This window comes from Cyrtonyx montezumae, unplaced genomic scaffold (assembly GCF_038088225.1).
Source record: "Cyrtonyx montezumae isolate F1298 unplaced genomic scaffold, pur_monq_1.0 scaffold_10, whole genome shotgun sequence".
In the NCBI taxonomy this organism is placed as follows: domain Eukaryota; kingdom Metazoa; phylum Chordata; class Aves; order Galliformes; family Odontophoridae; genus Cyrtonyx; species Cyrtonyx montezumae.
The window spans coordinates 39498517-39518773 of NW_027071826.1; the positions used below are offsets into that span (position 1 = coordinate 39498517).

The 20257-nt window shown below is 41.7% G+C and overlaps 1 protein-coding gene across 2 annotated transcripts in view; it reads left to right on the plus strand.

The window, feature by feature from the left end:
• Positions 1-20257, plus strand: part of PAMR1 (peptidase domain containing associated with muscle regeneration 1) — a 54372-nt gene that overhangs the window by 14638 nt on the left and 19477 nt on the right. For both annotated transcript variants that reach the window (XM_065754981.1, XM_065754980.1), the window contains exons 4-6: positions 2618-2732; positions 7673-7890; positions 11198-11305. In XM_065754981.1, coding sequence (XP_065611053.1) covers positions 2618-2732; positions 7673-7890; positions 11198-11305 — 441 coding nt within the window. The remainder of the gene's footprint in view (positions 1-2617; positions 2733-7672; positions 7891-11197; positions 11306-20257) is intronic.

Below are 20257 nucleotides of genomic sequence, written 5' to 3' on the forward strand. Positions count from 1 at the left end.
AGGACATTTCCTAGTGGGTCTCATCATAAGGTTGGACTATCACACCCTAAAAGATGCATCAGAATCTGAAAATGGAAGGAAAACAAACAAACAAACAAAAACAAACCAACAACTGCTGGACCCTTTTCTCTACAGCATGCACACTCCAGCTCAGATTTGCACAAAGCTCAAGAGCAGAGAAGGAAGCAGCGTTACCCAGCAACTTTCCACTGCTTGCCGTCTGAACATGGCTCCTGTGACAGCAGTAACTGCAGTTTTAGAGACTCTAAACATGACGTGTGTCCTGTAACACCAGCCAGACACGAGCATCAGGTAGCAACCAGGTGTGACAGTGGCAGCTACCTTCCCACATCAGCCTTCATGTGAGCGCCAGTGGCATTTCTGCTGCCATCCTCCACTCAGCCCATTTGACCTTCAAAGGAGCCCCACACTGATACTGTAGCACAGGAACAGCAGGTAGTGGGCTCTTACCAGAGGTCTCCTCAGGACCTCTCCCTCCACAGACCCATGGGTCTCTGTGGGCAGGAGCTCAGAGGTCTCTCGAGTTGTTTTGTTTTCTGTTAGTAACAAGCCTCGGAGGAAATCTCAGTGCGGCCCTGAAAGCTGCCTTTTTTCAGGAACAGGATGTTGACAGCCTGCCAAAGTGGAACCTTTTTTTGTAAACGAGGCAGCACTTGCCAGCGTTTGTGTTTAGGATGTAAATTATTCTTGAGAGCTTTCCAGGACTCCTGCAAATTCAGAATGGGAAGAGAAAGGACTCCAGATCAACAGATGATTGAACTGTTTGTCTAGGGAGATATCTTAGCCTCTGGGAGAAGGGCTGGAGATACAGGAACACAGATTTAGTCACAGGTGTGTTGTGCAGAGGAGGGTGTAGAAAGCCTGAGAATGTTCGTTTGGACAAAGTCATTGAATAGTTCCTCTTTGGCCTTGGGACCACCTGCTTTGCTGGCCAAGCCTATTTCCTTGGCATCAGTGTTCAGAGAGTTCAGGCTGTACCACTGCAAACAGAAAAGCACATTTAGTATGCTTTGCACACAAGTATCTCTTTGCACCAATTCTTTGTTTTTCCTTTGCTAGAGGCACAGCAAACTCAAAAGGCCCTTGGGGTGAAAGGGAAACTTCCTTTGAGGTGATCCACCCCCCTGTCAAACCATTTGAAGATTTCTAGCAGCTTTGTCCCAGGTTGTTTTTGAGGCAGGAGCCAGCGGCAGCGCAAGGCCCTGTTCCTTGCTGTGGGAAGGAGCATTATCATGTGCACCACAACAGATCCTGCCGGCCTTGCTGAATCATAATGTGGCTGCTAGGCACAGTCATTAATCCTTGCTTTTTATACAAGGAACGAAGCAAGCCACAGAGGAGGATGAAACACTTGGGAGGAACAGCTCCGAGCAGCATTTCTCTTTCCTTGGGTCCTGCTTAATTAGGGGCAACTGAGGGCAAATGAACAAAGGGTATTTCATTTGAGCAACCAACTCTTAAGAAGAAAAAGAAGCAATTGACCCTCAGTTTTCACGTCTCCTCATAGATGAGATGCAGCAGGACTGATTTCCAGGCATTAAGATCAATGGGAACTGTGGACGCTTGCTTACTCCACCAAATTAGGTCACTGTCTCCCTCTTCTCTTGAAGGAAAGACAGGACCTGGGGCAAGTGTTAAATCCACCACTTCTATAGGGCATTCTGGTCCTGCATTACTGGTTTAAAATGTAGCATTCCTTTTTGGACATAAAATGGAGAGAACAGGGCTTTATGTTGAACTAAAGAGCTAAAACAAAGTGAGAGACTTGCCACGGAGATCTGCTAGGTCATTTGTCTTCCTCTTATCCTAGTTACCTGGAGCATGGAGACTACTGGAATCCCTTGGTTCATCTGTGCTATTAGACTCAGTTGCAGTTTCTGGCTTACATTTGCAGCCTCATCCCCAGCAAAGAAACAGAAGGCTTACTAGATAATGTAGCTATGTGCAAGAGTCCATTCAAAAAAAGGCAGTCAGGAAAGGAGAAACTGAGAAGTGAGCTCTGCGTGGTGCGTAATCATTTAACTGCACATTTTGCTAGCGCTTTCATTTACTGATCACAGAAGGCTCTGCAGAAAACTACTAAACAACTTCCCTTCTTCCACAGGAGAAAAATTCTGTTAGCCATATTTTATAGCTGAGGAAAAGGGAGAAGTTACAGAAGGTGTACTACTAGGTGGGCTACATACACTCAGCATCCAAGATGAGGAATTAAAACAACTGTCCCTAGACAGCTGCAGGATGGCCACGACAATATCGCTTCTTCCATTTGTGACTTTGTCTGCTTGTTTGTTCAGGACCTTTCCTTCTGATAGCAATAGTTGTAAGAAATAGTGTCATGGGGCTGCTTTCCAAAGCAGGGAGAAGCAAGAAAGTAAAAATTCTCTTGAGGCAATTAAGACCCATAGATAATACTTCCAGGAAAATCGTAACTCCTTATAGACTTTGTGTGCCCGTTCCATTATTTTAGTTACTGCCTTGCAAGAAAGTGGGTATCTTCCTAACTCTCTCATCATTCCAATCTTGTTCCCACTTGTATTTTCTTCAAGTATAATTTGAAGGTTCCTCAGGCAGCCTTTTACCTTCTTTTGTTCCCCAGGGTGCGGACAGGTTTTTCGGGCTCCTCGAGGTCAGATTTTGCTGGAGAGTTACCCACTGAATGCACGATGCGAATGGACTATCCATGTTCAAGCTGGATTTAACATTGAATTAAGGTAGGTCATAATGACTTTCAGCCAGTGCTGGTTGCAGGCACTCCCCAGAGTCAATGAGGCTCAACAGCTGGGAGCTCCAAAGCACCACCACTGCACATCTGGCATAGCTTGTGATGGGCTGTCCTATGAACTCTCTCCCAGATAACTTAAGCTTACAGTTATTGATCAGGTACCTTGCCTAGTGCAGGAAAGCCCCTTTTAGGGTAATTAACACTGTTTTCATATGTGCATGGCAGGAAGCTCACACTCACAGCAGGAAGCTTGGCAGGGAATCACATTCAAAACCCACTAGCTAATATAATAAAAACAGTAGCTAAAGCCTTCACATCAATATTTCACCAGCTTTGGAGCCCAGGCAAAGGAACTATACTACATTCACAAACATTTCTTTCTATATACTTAAAAGAGACTTAATATTTAATAAGAGGAAGAGAAATAAATTGAACAGAAATGAAGAGCTTGTGGCATTCCAACCCTTTTATTCATACTTGCAAATGCAAGCCTATTGTGTAGTTATAAGCAGCTGTAATTATTGCCTGGTTAGTGCTGGGGCCTCTTGGCTGGAGAATTACGTGCTACATAATTCTTCAGACACAGGGAGACTCAGGGAAGCAATACTACGAGAAAGCATTTAGCATCATGACACAACTTTGCTTTGGTCTCAGTGAATACCAGCTGTACCTACTTTGTAGTTCAAATACATCATTGGCTAGGTGCCCAGTATGTACAGAACAGATTAAGGGAGATGATAATTCAGTATTTTTACATTTTTAAATGCAATTTTATCAACCATGAAGTTCTTCAACTAAAAAGTTCAACATCTACAGCTGTCAGCTTGCCTTCGCTTCTATGAGGGTAGGTATGAGTGTGGAAATGGATCCCATTCATGAACACTAGTGGATGCACCCATTGCTGGGTAAAGACAGCCAACCACAACAGGTGCAAGGTACTAGAAAGGGAGAAAAGGCTACTTTAACAAAGAGCACTAGAACAAGCTGTCATGCCTGCCATAACATGCTGTAGCAGAATGCTGTAAAATAAGATAACATATACTAAGTCTTTAGAAAAATAGGACCTTCTTACTAAACCCCTAGGACCACCCACGTATGCAAGGAAGATGTAAATCTTGTGCATGATGCATGCATTTTGCTCTGACCTTTACTGTTACCAGAAGATGAAGGGATTTATTTAGAATGAGAGGCACCCTCCAGGGAGGGCCTCTCTTTCTCCCCATATCCATACTGCTGACAGTTAAACAAACTCAGCACCAGTTCCTTGTGGCTGAATATTATAGTTCAGCTGTAGAAGGCTGTAAGAGGGAAACTTGAGCCACAAACCTCCTGGTGTCAGCAGCTACATTTATCTGAGCTAGATTGCCTCAGAGAAGCATAAAGCCCAGAGCTAAGCTTGACATCTGAGTGCCTAGGGATTCCAGCAGATGGGACAACACTTCTAGGGAAAGACTGGGAGCTGTCTTAAGAGTCCATGCTTAATCCTGCCACCCTGTGTGGCAGAAGGCATAGTAGGAAATCCCTAGGTCAAACAGATGCAAGGACCTATACCTTCTTTGCATGAGGAAATCCTGGAGTGTATTTAGAATCAGCTGAGGTTTTCAAGGTGGGCCACCTCAAACTGGTCACTGGTACTTCAGCAGATAATAAGTACTGTGGGAAAAAAAATTACATTTAGCTGGAAACTTCTTTAAGTCATACCTAAACAGAAGAGTAGGCCTCTAGAATAGTCTTCCTTCGCCTACCATCCATGCTGAACCTTTGCATTCACTGCATTTCTGTATGAGCATGCTGATTCTCGCTGGGAGGGCTAGCTGCTTAGAGGTCTAACGCAGTGTGTTGTGCTGAATCAGCATCAGTGGTAACAAAATAACTCCTTTCTTCCTTCCCTCTGTGTGTTCCTCACAAGTTCTGTTTGCTGTTGCTCTAACGGCTTGCAAGGGCAAGGGATGAGGACAGAAGGGGATAAAAGTGTTTTGTCTCCGCTTACACAGGGCAGGAAGAGTGAAACTCTCAGGATCACAGATAAATCTTCTCTTGCCTGAAGCTGTGCCACGCTGTCCTTTGTGGGTTGACTAAGCAGAGCTGTTTTGATAAATAGCATCCAGACTGCAGTAGTAGTTTGTTTTATCAGTTTTTTTTTTTCCAGCCTTTCTTTTCTTTTGAGTTGTACAGGCTCCCTCAGCCCAAGCCACAACAGGGATGTCATTCCACAGTAGAAGTAACTCACAGCTTTCAATCATTTTTTGTTAATACCCCAGCAGGGATGTAGCTTTAAATCTTTTCCTTTAGCTAGAAGCTTTTATCAGAAGGGCTGGTGAACGCGTTCCCACTGCAAACAGTAATGAAGACAGTACAGTACTTTTCATTCTGTTTTGCCTCTGATGACCAGTAGCACTAAATTAAAATGTGTAACTTTATATCCTAATTCTGTTGGCTAATATGATCACAGATTTACAGGTAAGGGACATAAGATTAATTACATAGACAGTAACTGACTTCAACAGCAATATACATTGTGGAGTAGTTGACAGGACTCTACAAACCTCAACCAAAACGTTTTGAATGGCTTTAGCAGGTTTTTCGACCTGCCAGTTCTGAATCTTAATCTTGGGAACTCATATCATCAATACAGTGTGTTTTCTTCTATACTAAATAAAAGATAATAGCTTTCATATTTTACATTCTGCTTTCATCATTTTTTTAGAGCACAGAAATTAAAAATATATACAGATTTCCCATTCTGTGCCTTCAGCTTGTGTAATACGTCCCAATAGTTTTTTTGTTGAAGAATGTATTGCTAGATAGAATATGCCCATGCATCTGTATACCATACTATACAGAGAGTTAACATGGTCATCCTAGTTCATTCTCTGATTACATGGCAGGCACCCCAGAAACATTCCTGGCATACTTACATTTATGATTAAAATTAAGTATGTGTGTAACAGCTCAGAGAGCCAGTAAATACCCCTAGGACTGAGTCAGAATAAACTGCAACCTGATAAGTGTGACAAGGATGACTGGTGTAACATTAGAATATGATGGAAAACACAACAATCATAGCAGGGTAGCAAAGTCTTCAAGCTTGTCTTTGTTTGCTGCAGCCAAATGCAGCAGATACAGAAGCAAAAGAAAAACACTACTTACCTTTAGAAGACCTCAATTAGGCAAAGAACTCCAGTGAGATACCCTCACCCTTCACTGCCAACCCTTAAATGAGGTCTGGGTAGGGGTGCATCCTGGCTTCACCCCTTCTGGTCGCTCAGGTACATTGCATACACCTGAGCTCCCCTGGCTTGGCCTTGCCTTCTCACCAGGTGCTCAATCACTTTTTCAGACTGTGATTTAGCATTTCTACTACAAATGGGTTAATTTGTATTGCTTTATAACTTCCATAAGGGTAGGTCCATAAGGTTTGACCTGCTAGTGAAATAATGTTTTGAAGATGTAGTATACAACCTGATGCCTGTGTAAATGTCTCTGGTAAATCTGACAGAACTAGGATTTAGTCTTTCAACTCATGTATTTTATGCAGAGCTAAGGAGAATAAATCTCTTACGCATCTTAAAAGCAGATGTCTTTTTTTTTCTTACTTTACATTCCACCAGATTATTTCAAAGAAAAAAGGGGCTCTGCTCTGTTGATGTAGCTTCCCACAACTGCTCATCCATTTCTCTTTGTATAGTGAACTCCTTACGCTCTAAAACCAACTGTATTGTCTGAACAAAGGCTATTGAGTGAAGAGGCCTTTTAGGTCAGTCATGAGTTGACAAAGAAAGGTAATTTCACATAACGCAGGGGCTTCCTCATGGTCCAAGTCTGCAAAAGAGAAGATAATAGACTCTGGTACTCGTTTGCTTCTTCAGACTGTGAGATCTCTGGCAGTAGATCCAAAATTTGGCTCGTCTCTTTGGTGTGAAAATGTGGTCTTTCCAAACCTCTAGGCCAGCACTGGAAAAAGCAACATGGGAGATTTGACCTAATCTTAAATACTATGGTCTATAGAATTAGGAGTTCTCAAGAAGATTGAGAATATTAGGAGTTTCATTTACAAAATGATCTGCAGTTAGTAACATGGTCTTTTCCCAGGCACAGATCTTCTAATTGTTTTCCTCTGTACCAGACCTAGGCCAGCCGTCCCAAGCCTTTGCTTATTCTTTAGAATCCCTTGGTGTTTCTCACTCTGCTTCTCATTCATATTCTAGTGGCATGCTTTGGCTCTGTGCCCCGCTGAACTCAAACAGCAGCATATAACGTTGCTGTTAATGAACAAGAGCCTTGTGCAGTGGCTGGATCAAAGCTAGGGAAGACAGACATTGTGGGGAAAAGCTTTAAATATTTCTCTTCTGCTGTCCCTTATTTCTATCATTAAAAGGAGGTCAAGTGCCAGACATGAGGGGTTTACTACCATTTTGCTTTCTGATGTTCTGTACTGTTTCAGATTCCCTTTCTCTGTCACTTTCTCCTTCTGTCACATACCTGAGTTTTCATTGTACCCGGAATTGCTGGCTTTCAGTGTAAACAGCTTTTGATCCTTGGTCTTTGATACCATTACTTTCAGTACTTAGGACTCTACTTAGGGAAAATAGAACAATTTTTTAGTGAACAGCCAAGAAAAAAAAAAAGCCCCCTACGGCATCTGACTGTAGATGGAAGTTTTAACACTGTGATCTGGTTAGGGTCCTGATGTGTGCAAACAGACTGTATGACCTCAATTCACTGTTTAGCCACTTGAATTTCTTCATGGAGCAACTCTGTGAAGTCACTTTCAAGGATCATAATGCAAAAACTGAGGCGAAGCGAGAATCATCAGTACCTGTTAATTCACAGGGGTGGGGGGCAGTAGCATAAACAAACTTCAAAATACATCAGTTGGGGTGCACAGGGGAGAGTAAGAGGCCTGAACGTGTGTCATTATTCCCCAAGGTTTCCCATGCTGAGCCTGGAGTTTGATTACATGTGCCAGTATGATTATGTGGAGGTCCGTGATGGGGACAATTTGGACAGCCGAGTAATTAAGAAATTCTGTGGAAATGAAAGGCCAGCTCCCATCCGAAGCACTGGGTCTTCACTTCATGTCCTTTTCCAGTCTGATGGATCCAAGAACTTTGATGGATTTCATGCTGTCTTTGAAGAAATTACAGGTAAAATAATCCAAAAAGTGGAACATGCCACTCATTCTCATTAATTCAATTTCACTAATCTCTCTCCCTGTTTTGCTTCATTAAAAACTTTCATGCTGTGTTGCCTACAGCAGCTTACACAAAGTCAGCACAGAGAAGGTTCAAAAGCCATCAGAAAGCATGTGAACACAAGGCTCTCCTAACAAAGAGTAAATTCCCTCTACCTGTGTGAAGAGCAAGCACGTTGGTGAGCACATAAATGCTGCTGTTTTGTGGGAATTTTCTATGAGAATCTGAGAATGAAAACCAGAGAGCAGAAGAAAACAGAGGAAGGGGCACATATATCTTTGCAATTGTGGAATTTCTCAGTGCTGTATGCAGGAGCAGAGTGACTGTCTCAGTTAGCAGAAACCTGATGCAAAGCCTTATAATTACTTCAGTGAAAATGCCCTGACATGCCTCTGGTGTTGGCTCATGTATTATACCATTAGGGCTTTTCAAATAAAGCGCGTACAAAGAACAGATTCTTTCCTTCAAGAAAGGGAAAATGGAGGCCTTTCCCATTCTGTGATGAACTAAGTATTATGAATGACAGAAGCAGGGCTGTAGAATTCCAGTGCTTTTGTTAGTGCTTAGTGCTTGAGTGCCCCGCATTGCTCTCTATTTTTTTTTTACAGGCTGCTAAATAACTCAGAAAGCGTAGCTTGCTCCTCATTTTGCCACTGCATTTAAATCCGTATGTACACCCACTGTGGATTTTCCTTGTTTAGCTATGAAGGGAATTTTAGTCAGTACTTCTGGCACAGAAGACTAATCAGAGAGAGCTGCTTTGCCATAGAGAAACCCTGCAGGACCTATGACTCAGCGTAACTTGCCTTCTGCACACCCCGATGACCCACATTTCATGATGCTGTCCAGAGTATAAATATCTGGATCAGTAAGTTTAGTTAGTTTATATAATCCTTTTATAAATACACAAACCTACTGCAGATCAGCTGTTAGCAACGATCTGGGCTGCAACCAGCAATCTGAAATGTGCATACTTCTGCATGCAGTGCCTGTGCCATTCCTTAGCCTGTCCCATCCTTCAACTGTTACCTTTAGTATACCCGTTAGTAATGTAGCTGCAGCCGTAAGCTATTGATAGTTTGCCTGGGCTTACAGCAGGAGAGGTGATATAGAACAAATGACTGTGGTGTGGGCTATGTTGCATAAGGGCTGCCTACACTCAGGAAACTAACATTTTCCATATGGCACAAGCTGAATTGATTCTGTTTTCTCTGCCCAGCAGGGAACACTTGGTATTCGAATACTGTTGAGCACTTTATTTCCGCCCCATTTTTAGTGGTAATTATTCTGAGACTGGGTGGTTGCAAGTGTGGTAATCCACACAGAGCATGTTGCAAAGGGCTTCTTAGAGTTTGTGAGGAGGTCTCATTGTACGCTTTATTATGAGGCTGTTCTGGCCTAATGTGTAACTGCAGTGAAAGGCTTTTAAAACACTCCCAGCGTCCCTTTGTGTGAAGCATTAACCTGGCCAGCAGGACAGTTCTGGGGAAGAATACAGCGTGCATGGGGCAGTGTAGCATTGAGAGCAAGGGCAGCACAAGATCGAAAGCTCTGGCAACAGCATTACAAACTGAAGCATTTCCCCTGAGGTTTCCCTCTGTGCACAGCCTTGTGGAAAGCTGAGGTCTCAGGAAAAGGCTGTACAGGGTTTGCTAGTGCAATAGCCCATGGTGGTGGTGAGAGCTGCAACAGCATTTGTGCTTTCAGGACATGGAGACGACCAGGTGTTGCCAGCATCTCAGTGGTGTAATGGACAGGACTGGAAAGGTGGCTTGTGCTTCCCTTTCTGTTTTCCTTCCGCTGAGCTTTGTGCTGACTTAGAAGGCATAGCCCACTGAAGCAGTGACACTGACTGCACAGAGGTTACTGGTTCAACAGCCAGAAAGATTTTGATTAATACAAAATAAGCTCCAAAGCTTATATTGCCCTTTATAAAGGTTGCTCAATGTGTAGTTATTAAAGGAAGAAACCACACAGCCTGCTGTGCTGCCTTATCTGGAAGCAGGTGTTAGGTCCCTGAGCTCTGTCACTCATCCCATGCCAATTGTCAAATGGAAGCAAGTAATTGGCATGAGTGACACGAAGACACTCAGCAGACTTCATATGAGAAGGGTGGAGGGCCAGATGGGGAGGCATCAGGATCTCCTAGGGATTAGACATATGTTAGATCTGTTTAGATGAAAGCCTGTTGTTGAATTTCAATAGCACTTTACTTTCTGTACTCATAATGTAGTGATCTTTGACACAACATACGGGCCTTAATGTTTTGTAGCACTGTCCCATGGTATTTGAAGCCAGGCAATCAAGACTCCTTTAAAAAGAAAAAATATCCATTGCTCTTGTGTATCAGGCATTTTCTAGGTCAGTATCTGGCACTTACCTTCATTCACAGAGTTATGAAGAAAAGCTGGGGTGAGGACAAAGCTGAAAATCCCCAGGCTTCAAACCACTGACCACAGCTATCAGTTTCTACAAGCTTTTCTTCTCCTTCCCTTTCTTAGTGACTTTTTAGGTTAGTTGGACACAGTACAGTTGCCACATATATATATATATATATATATATATATATATATATATATATATATTTCCTCTTCAGGAACAAATTTTTGTCCTTAGTTGGACCTTAGTCTGCAAAGAGATCTGGGAGATATTCAATGGCTACAAAGACACAATTTGCAGTTACATCACTATATGAAACCCCTAGAGATGTCCAAATGTGGCATCTATATATCTCTCATTTGTCATCATCTGGATACAACTCAAAGATCACGCTTCAAATGAAGTATTTGCAAGGAAAACTGATGATTCTGATATCTGTCATTCCAGACTGCAGCAGAGAGAATGCTTTAAATGTAATAGTACAGAACTATGCATCCTGGAACTCACCCTAACTCCGAGATGAATGGCAGGAGAAACGGAGGTTGACATTATACTTCTTTAATTTAGGCTAAGCCTAAACACTGTTGGAGTTTGATGTAAATTATTTTTCTTCCATAAACCTTTCTCATGTTTGGACAGTGAGAAAAAATGATAAGAATAAATGATGAATGCTGGGGAAAGAACTTCCCACTTCTAGAAGATCTCCTTTTCAGTGAACGTAAGAGAGCAAAAGGCTTTTTAACAAGCACTAGGCCGCTTATGGTATCTTCCTCACTTTTTACTAGAACATGCAATTTACTCCCAGACATAACCATAATGAAGAAGAGAGAGAACCCCATTCTTTTGAGACATCATGAATGTTCTTCTTTCTCTCTTACAGCTTGTTCTTCATCTCCATGTCTTCACGATGGAACGTGCATTCTAGACAAAAGTGGTACCTACAAATGTGCCTGTCTCGCTGGCTATACTGGGAGTCGCTGTGAAAATTGTGAGTACAGACACTGTGGTATGATCATCTTCCAGGGTTGTCATTAATGCAGGCCTCTGAATGTTAGGAAGTGTCACTGATAAGTAGGTCGAGTCAAACATAGTTCCAGAGAATGCACTTGTAGCATTTCTGAAGATCTGCTGTGCAGTTTGTGAAGATTTCCACTGAATATTGTCGGAGCTTTATATCTACATGCAAAAGTGTAAAACAGAATCAGAGCTGGTGAACAGCATACAAGAAATCTTTTAAGTGACCAGCCTTTTCTAGAGAGAGAGTAACCTGTCTGCTATTTCCCATTGTATGGAACAGCTGTTCTCTTCTAACAGCACATACCTCAGCTGAAGCCTGCATTTGGGACTTTAGCCAGAGTTAGTCCTAGGATGTCTGTCTTCCTTAATAGCCATCTGAAATTAAGCACTGGCACTGCAAATGACAGAGTCTTAGGGTCAGGATGAACAAAAAACTAGTTGATTCTGTCTATGTTGATGCTCCTCACTGTATGTATAGTCATTCACATGATTTTTTCTGCCAATTGAATGCTGATGAAGTCTGATCAAACCTGTTTTATGTCTGTTTAGTGTTTCTGTTTCTTCAGGCTTGAGCAAGTGGCTTCATCTAACAGGGCTTTAAAGAGCAAGAAGGAGTAGGAACTGTGCAATATAGTGCAATGCATGCTGTGATAAAGGCTTTATCACAGAATCACAGTATTATAGGGGTTGGAAGGGACCTCTAGAGATCATCTAGTCCAACCCCCCTGCCAAATCAGCTCCCTAGCCCAGGTTGCACAGGTAGGCATCCAGGCAGGTCTTGAACGTCTCCTGGGCAGCCTGTGCCAGTTATCAGGCATAATATCTACAGACTGAAAGGAGCAGTATGCAAAACTTAAAGCCACTGAGCTAGAGCTCCAGCTGAATCTGGATGATTCTAGTAATAACAGTGAAATATAACTGAGACTATATTTGTCCGAAGACAGAAAGTATGACTTACAATGCCACTGTTTTGGCGGTGTTCTGGCTGTAAGGCACACAATGCCTTGAGTGCTAAAGAGTTTAAAATTCTAATTCAGAATAGTCAATATGCACCAAATCTCACCACTTCAAAACCTTTTCTGCACTTGTGCCAGCCTCAGAAATAGATTTCTGTCTTGAAATTGTATTTCCTTCACCAGGAAAATTAAATTATAGTGACATGGTACTTCCATACATTATTAAATGGATTATTTTGAGTTACAAGACCTCTAGATTTATATGATTTCAGAACTAGCTCGTAAGACTTGATCTTTTCTCCCAGAAGACCAGAAAAGGGCTAGTATTACGTACTAAATAAGCCCCCAAAAGTTCTGGTTCAGAACATCATGCCACATATTACCAGACTGCACAGATTTCTGATATGTTTTTGGTAAAAATTGGGCTTCTGAAAATTGAGTGCTCATGACTTAATGGCTAATGTGGCAGGCTTTCCTGCTAACAACCCTTTTCCTGCCAGTAGCTGGTCATTTAGGGACTGGAAATTTGAAGCTCTTTGCAGTTACTCAGTGATATAATATTGCTGTTTGCAGGAGAGAAAGGAAATAAAAAAGAAAGAAAGAAGGAAACATTCCCATCTGATTCAGAACCAACCTAAATTTCAAATTAATTAAATTTCCAGCAAACTTCAACCCTAGTTTTGGCAGGCTTTACACTACAGTCAAGGGACGTAAGAAAGCTCACATTCTTCTGCTTTTATAATTCCAGTGTAGAAATTTCACCCATGTAACACAAGCAGCAAACAACAAAGGAAGTAGAGGATAAGCAATAGGATAAGTCTTCCATCTTAGTGTAAACAATGGAGGCTGGATGTAGTAATAGAACAGAGAAAGGAGATACTTATAAATAAATATACACACTAAGATCTTTATTTTGAGGGGAATACTTTAGTTAGATTTTTGAAAGAATAGAGCAGTTGGATGAAATATTGTTACTTTCTAATGTTTGTGGCCATACACTGGACTTTTGCTTAAGCTAGGATATATTTAATTCAGCGCCTATATTTCTGTCTTCTATAACATACATTAAAGTTGACGCCCTTTTCTTGTATATGAATAGCAAACCTCACACTGGGAAAACATCATGGTAAATCTTTGTTTTTTTCTGGCTTCCAAGAGGTATTTTTTGTTTGATATTTCCTTCAGTTTTGCCAGAACATATTGTAAGTATTTTCCAGTTTATAGGGGAAAAAGAAGAAGAAAACTAAAGTTTGGTTTGTTTTCTAAGAGCAAAAAGAAGAACTGGAAAATACATCTATGGCTATAATTATTTTAAAATCAGTTACACAGTTTCCTGAACAGCACTGCAGTTTAAATGTTAAAGGGAGATCACTTCATGCTCAGTATCTCTTTTAGGTCTACAGCAACAGTGCTGTCTTCCCTGTGACTCGCGAGGTCAGGTCAAAGTAATGTTATTTATGTAGAAAACAGAAATAAAATGTCCACTTTTAGAATGTTGAATATGACTTTGGACACTGTGAGCCTGATTCTTTCAGGTTGGTTTTCTTGGAGTAAGTCAGGTACAATCCCATTAGAGTCAATGGATTTATGTTGATGAAAAATGGATAAAAGAGAGAAGAAAATCAGCAACCCTTAATGTTAAGTGGATGTAGAAGATCTGAGATGGAGCAACAGAAGGTAGCCAGAGAGATATGAGAGTTTTAGTCAGAGAAATCCAAGGGGTTCACTTTGGAGGAGGGGAAAGTTGGGGATTATCTCAGTGAGGAAAGAGCTGAGGCCAGGTAAAACAAATTAAACAACAGACATTTTGTGACAGAATCAGAAAACTTCTAAGTCCCTTATCATCCCAATGCAAGTCTATCTATCTGTTTACCTGTTTCCAAGCATAGTTTTAAAGGTGTGTGAATCACTGTGGGGTGTATGGAAATCACTGTAATGACAAACCTCAAGGAACCTATTTTTTCCTCTGTTAAAGTAAGTTCCATCTCTTTAATGGGATCATCAACATTGGTTAAGCTGCTTTCCTGGAGTAATGTGCAGCCCTAATTGTTCTGTCAGTTGCAATTTGCAATATTAATAAAATGATTAAAGGCACAGATTGCTGATCACTAGTGCTCTCTTCTCTCTTTTTACTGTGGCAGACAGTAGAAGAATATTTGTTTCCGGTCTGAGGGAATGCAATGATCCATAGGCTTCAACAACAGGAGTTGGAGTGCAGGCACATTTCTAACAGCCATTAATATTTCAATCAGTCATGCTTAAGGCCAAGAAATGCTTAAACTAAATATATCTGACTGCATTCCAAGGATTTTTTTCTTTTTTTTTTTTTTAAGGAAAAATAAATTACAAGAAATTGTAAAACAGATTGTAAAACAGGACGAGAGGGAATGGCCACAAGTTGCGCCAGGGAAGATTTAGATTAGACCTGAGGAAGCATTTCTTTTCTGAAAGAGTGGTCAGGCACTGGAATGGCCTGCCTAGGGAGGTGGTTGAGGCACCATCCCTAGCGCTGTTCAAGAAGCGTTTAGATGAGGTGCTAAAGGACTTAATTTAGTAGTTGGGTAGAGATAGTGATAGGAGGATGGTTGGACTAGATGATCTTATAGGTCCTTTCCAACCTTATGAACTTATGAACTTATGAGATGCTAACCAATAGAGTGAGATCTTTTCTTTCTTCTCCTCTCCTAAAACAATACTGTGTAAAAGCCTGGCAACAAACAACAAATACCCTTTTACACATAGGAATGCTTTGTTAGGATGATATAGTAAGGAGAGAAACTTAATTCCTGTTTGAAATTCTTGGACTTCTTCCTGATCTTAAGCTGAATTTGCACCATACCCGCACACTCCTCGTAGTGTCTCCTTGCCGTGCTGACACAACTGAAATCCAATTCAGGCTTTTCTATCTGATCTCCGTGGACTTTAATGCAAATAATTCTGCTGTCAGAGATGTGGCAAGTGTCAAAAATTCTCGCCTGCAAAACTCTGAAACAGAGCAGTAGCTTCCTCAAAAGATATATTAGGGAAAAATGAAAAAGCAAGTGTTGTGATCATGGTGCTCTGCTCAAGCATCTACTTAAGCATCTACTCAGGTATCAGACTATCAACGACTCTGGACTGTGTGACAACTGCTTGGTCATCTCAAACTGAGAAAGGCTTTTTCTGAAGTCTCAGGGTTGAGTTTGCCTGCTGTGGAGGATGCAGCTGTGGAGAGATGGTAGCCTGGTACCCCATGGCAAATGCTTTCCGCCTCTGTTTCTTCTCTTCTCAGGACAGGGCATTCTGGCTCAAGAGTCCTCCCAAGGCCTGCTGTCCCCAGAGCAAGAGACCTTGACCTCAACCTGCCCTGAAATTTCCTGTTACCTTTATTTCAGACAATGCCAGGCAAACTAGAGTTCCTACGCAAATAAGGGTTCTCATGTTGAATAGGGAATTCAGGACTCGGAACCAATTTCCATTTTCATTCTGTTTCTTGCTCCTGTTTGCCAAGAAGAAAGGCTTTATTCTGCATCCTAATGATGGGTTTAATCCAGCTGGCGAAGCTGTATGAACTAACTCCATGCTGTAGCCTTTGATGTTTCTAGGGCTGGCCTTACCATGTTCCAATCAGCCTCTGAATATAGCTTTCAGACCCTTCCCTGCTTCTGAAATAATCCCCTTCCGTCCTTCTCTGTCCTATAAAACTATGAGTTGAGATGGTTCTTAGAGATGCCCTTGCCCTTAACTGACCGACATGTTTTAAAAAGGAAGAAAGTATTAACACTGCCCCCATTCCCTGCCTCCTCTTTCTGCTGTGGGAGGAATGAGCCCAGCCATCAGTACTTGGCACAGCCCAGACACAGTTTTAATCCCAGTTTTAAGGCATATAGGGTAAGTTTCTAGTATTCTCACCTGACCATGGACACCCAATGTAGAGCATTCTAAGGGTGCGCTTTTTCTTCCCCCTTTCTTGTCATAAAGATTCTCAGTAATAAGTCAAGGAGTTCCATAATGGGTAGTAAAAATACTTCCATTTGCAGCCTGCATGCAATAAACCATGCATACACTGCATAATTATAGTGGACAACTTCGGGTGTAAGAAAATCCCCAAGCCCTTTCTTGTCTCTCTGGGCTAAAAATAAGTCCTATTCAAGTTAGGGAAAAGATTCTGAAAATAAAAATAAATCTGATCCTTAATTTTCCTATTCCAAGCACTGCCATCATTTTGTTTATTTGTTGTTGTTTCTTTTTTTTTTTTTTCTCCAGTGGAAAGCAGCTATTACAGCTTCCGTAAAGGGACAGAATTCTTCCTCACTGTTGTCAAGTTGGCTTTTTTTTGGTAGCTGTGCCAAGAAAGTAAGAGCAATGCCACTGTTTCTCCATCACATTGCTCCTGTGCTCCCTGCAGGCATGCCTGTTTAGAATGGGAAATAAGAAACCAGCTCCTGCTGCCAAAAACACATATGTACATGGAGCTGCTGAGGAGTAAAGGCTACTGGCTTTTCTCATGACCACTGTACAAGGGTTCAGCTTCCTTTAGACCTATATGCCAGAAAAAGCCTTTAACTGAAAAGCACCAGTTCCCACATTTTGCAGACTTGTTAACAGGCTGAAGCTTAAATCAGCATGACTCTTTAGCCTGTCATATTGCAAAGCTGTAGTGTGAACATAGGCAAGATAGCCTCATTGTTTGCTTGTCTTCCAGAGCATTCCTGGGACTTCTCTTTGAGAGGCAAGATAGCATCACTACTTGATGCTACAGTTGCCTTGAGCACTGTTACTCATTAGAACTGCTCTTTATGAGCGAGACTGGTCAGAAGGAGCAGTTTGTAAGACAGGGACAGGGTAAGACAGTCCTGCAGATAAAAAAAAAAGCTAGTGCATTTATGCAGGAAGCTGGCCCACATTTCTCCACGTAGCTGGGTAAGACAATAGGGAAGACCAAAATGTGGTCCTCTGAGATATTTTAAAAAGTCACTGTCAAGAGTTCAGTTCTGGTGGGATCTCATCATTCTCCCGAGCTGGTTAGAATATTGTGACATTCAATGGGATGTTATCATTGCTGTCCCTTGATACAGTATGTTTCTTTCCAGGAGAACCATTTACTTAAGGTATGTGATCTGTATTTTTTGGTGCTGAAGGCATGATTACAAAGGCCTAGCTTGAGATGGAGATAGAGATTTCTGTTCCCGCTTTACAGTTCAGTATATTTTCTGGAGCTTTCTCCCTTGGTTGGAAGGATGTCAGAACTGTTTACATAACAACTGCCAAGCCAATAATTATGTCTGGTGTTTACCAGGTACCTAACATCCACTCTGAATTACCTTACTACACTGAGCTGCCAGTAAAGCTCTTCAGGTCCCATTAAACAACCAAGATGCCTGCCTCATCAGGAAGGCAGGAGCACATAAAAGAAGAACGCAATTGTTGGCTGAGGTCAGAAATTACTACAAATGTCCAAAATGATCATGCTGCTGGTGAATCAGACTGCAAAATACTTGTCCCCAGGACTGCTTTTTCTTTCAGCTCTGTGAATACAACTATTGGATTGTGCAACTCATACAGTCTGTGAGGAAGCTGCTAATATCATTTAGCAGTGCTTGATTTCCTAATATTTTGCAGTGGTTTGAAACACTAGTGAGTAACTATAGCTGACATCAAGGCTTAAAGAGACAAGATAATGACTTTATAGATAATTCTTCCCATCCCTTTGTTATTTTCTTAATGTTTATTAAATAGCCAATTTTTTAAGCTTTTCAAAAAGGATAATTGGTGAAGAACTTTCTGGTAAAGAACATGATATCCTGCCCAGGGCATGGTTCCAGGCATTGCTATCATCTAAATCCAAAGTTGTCATTTCTGAGATGAAATCCATCCAAGGATAATTCATAAGAAATCTCCACTTCCCCCACCCCAGAACAGTCCTCAGCATTTTCCTCTGTCTGCTAACATGCCTCAGAGTAAAACTATTCCTAGGACTGTCCCTGGTATGACTTGCTACGTAAAAAGATCAATCAGTGTTATAGTAGGACAGTTTGGCCCAAGCTTCTTACCATTCTGAACAGAACAAATCCTTTTCCTCATTGCTTCATCAGTGGATCACTTAGGAGACAAAGTCATCTTCACAGGTCTGCTCTAACATGTGGTACAAATCAATTTTTCAGCACAGAATAATTTCCAAAGCCAGCCAAAAATAAAACACTGCATCACTGACCACACTTTGGGGTCTCTCCTACCCTTTGCAAAGTTGCAGACTACAGAGGCTGGTATATAGCTGCAAATTGCCAGTGGAGAAGTTTTCTGCCTCCTAGCTGAGGGGGAAGGCATGTGTCCTTTGATTTCTTTGGAGCTAGAAGAAATTAGACCCAGAGTAAACTATAGATTTGAGGTCTCTGCCTCTAGCTGCTTCTTGTTCTTTCTGAAGACAACTGATCTACAGCTCATAGCTTCTTAGGTGCAAATGTACAGACTGCATGGTTCTTGCACTGCTTTGGAGTAACCTTAAAACTGCCCTGAAGGCTTGCTAGAATAACCAGTGTACTGAAATGCTGACAGTTTCACTCTTTTCCCCAACCCCAAAGTTCATTGAAAGGCTTTGTTCCTCCTTGGGGGTTTTACACTCAATCTTTGCACCAGGCACCTTACACGCTTCCCTTTGTGGTACTCATGGGCATGATTCCACTGCCTTGCATACTGTTTGCAGCTGATACAAAACACTATCAAAGCGGGATGGCCCCAGGTGGCAGGAATGATGACACAAATGGTATCCCACTTGCTCTCTCTTATGGCTCCCATACTCCTCTTTGTATGCTTCGAGAGGCCAGCAACTGCTTTTCACAGCCAATCAGATCCCCCTTCTACTTCTTTAGTATTCTCCTGCTTTTTAATTTCCTTCATTTTCCTTTTCCCTACACCCTCATCTCAACACTTTGTAATTTTGATCTCTTTTTCTTAAACAGGCAATGCCAGATCTTCTTTTCTTTCTGAAATCCAGCTTAGATCCCTGCAAAAGGCTGTATAAACTATGCTGCCAGCTACAACAGAGTGAATCTACATCATGAAACGCTGTTTTCCTGTTATAGCTAATACGCATTTACAAACGTAGTTCCAGAGCAACATGAACGTCTTTAGAACATCATTTTCATCCAGCATTGCCTAGGCTTGTCCCTGCTTAGCTGGAAAGCTGACATCTCCAAAATGAAACACCTCGAGATGATTTATTCTCCTTTGTAATTTAGTGTAATAATGTGTGTATCAGCTTCTCTGTGGCCCTACAATCTTCCCTCTGAGCAGATGGTGCTCTCCCCTGCAGCGTGATATTATGATGTTTTCCAAAAGACACACTGGGGAAACTTATTCTATGTATTAGTTCTTGCTGATAATAAAGAGTATTTTGAAGATCCTTAGGACTTGCTCAGTCCAGTATCCCATGCACAAACAGGTCCAGTTATATCATTAACTAGGCCATACGAGTACCGGAAAGGTTGTACCTAGAGACACAACTTTCTAAGGGCCAAGAACAATGCTGATAAAGATCAAGTAGCTAATTGTAAGGAACAAGCTCCAAATTGCCTCCGGATGAATAAATCACAGTGGGTGATCCAAGCATATTTTCACATGGATACTGTCTCATTCACGGAAGCAGGGAGCTGGAAAACATCAGGGGTAAGCTCCAATTGGCTGGAAGGGAATGAAAAGATTTGAATTTCAGTAGGGATTATGTCATAGTTTTGTGCAATTATTCCTAGCTGGTGGAACTGCTGCAAAAGTGAGGAGGCCCAGAAAACAGGACTGGAAATCTACAATCTCCAGTACACAGGGTTGGCTGATGAGCTACTCTTGTTATGATTTACTTAGACATTTCCAGGATTAATGTGAAGAGTGAAGACTGGCAAAGGTCAACAGCAAGAGAGGCTTTTGAGCTTCATAGTCCAAGACTTCATTCAAAAAAAACACCGCAACCACTGTGAACACCTTTCTATCATAGT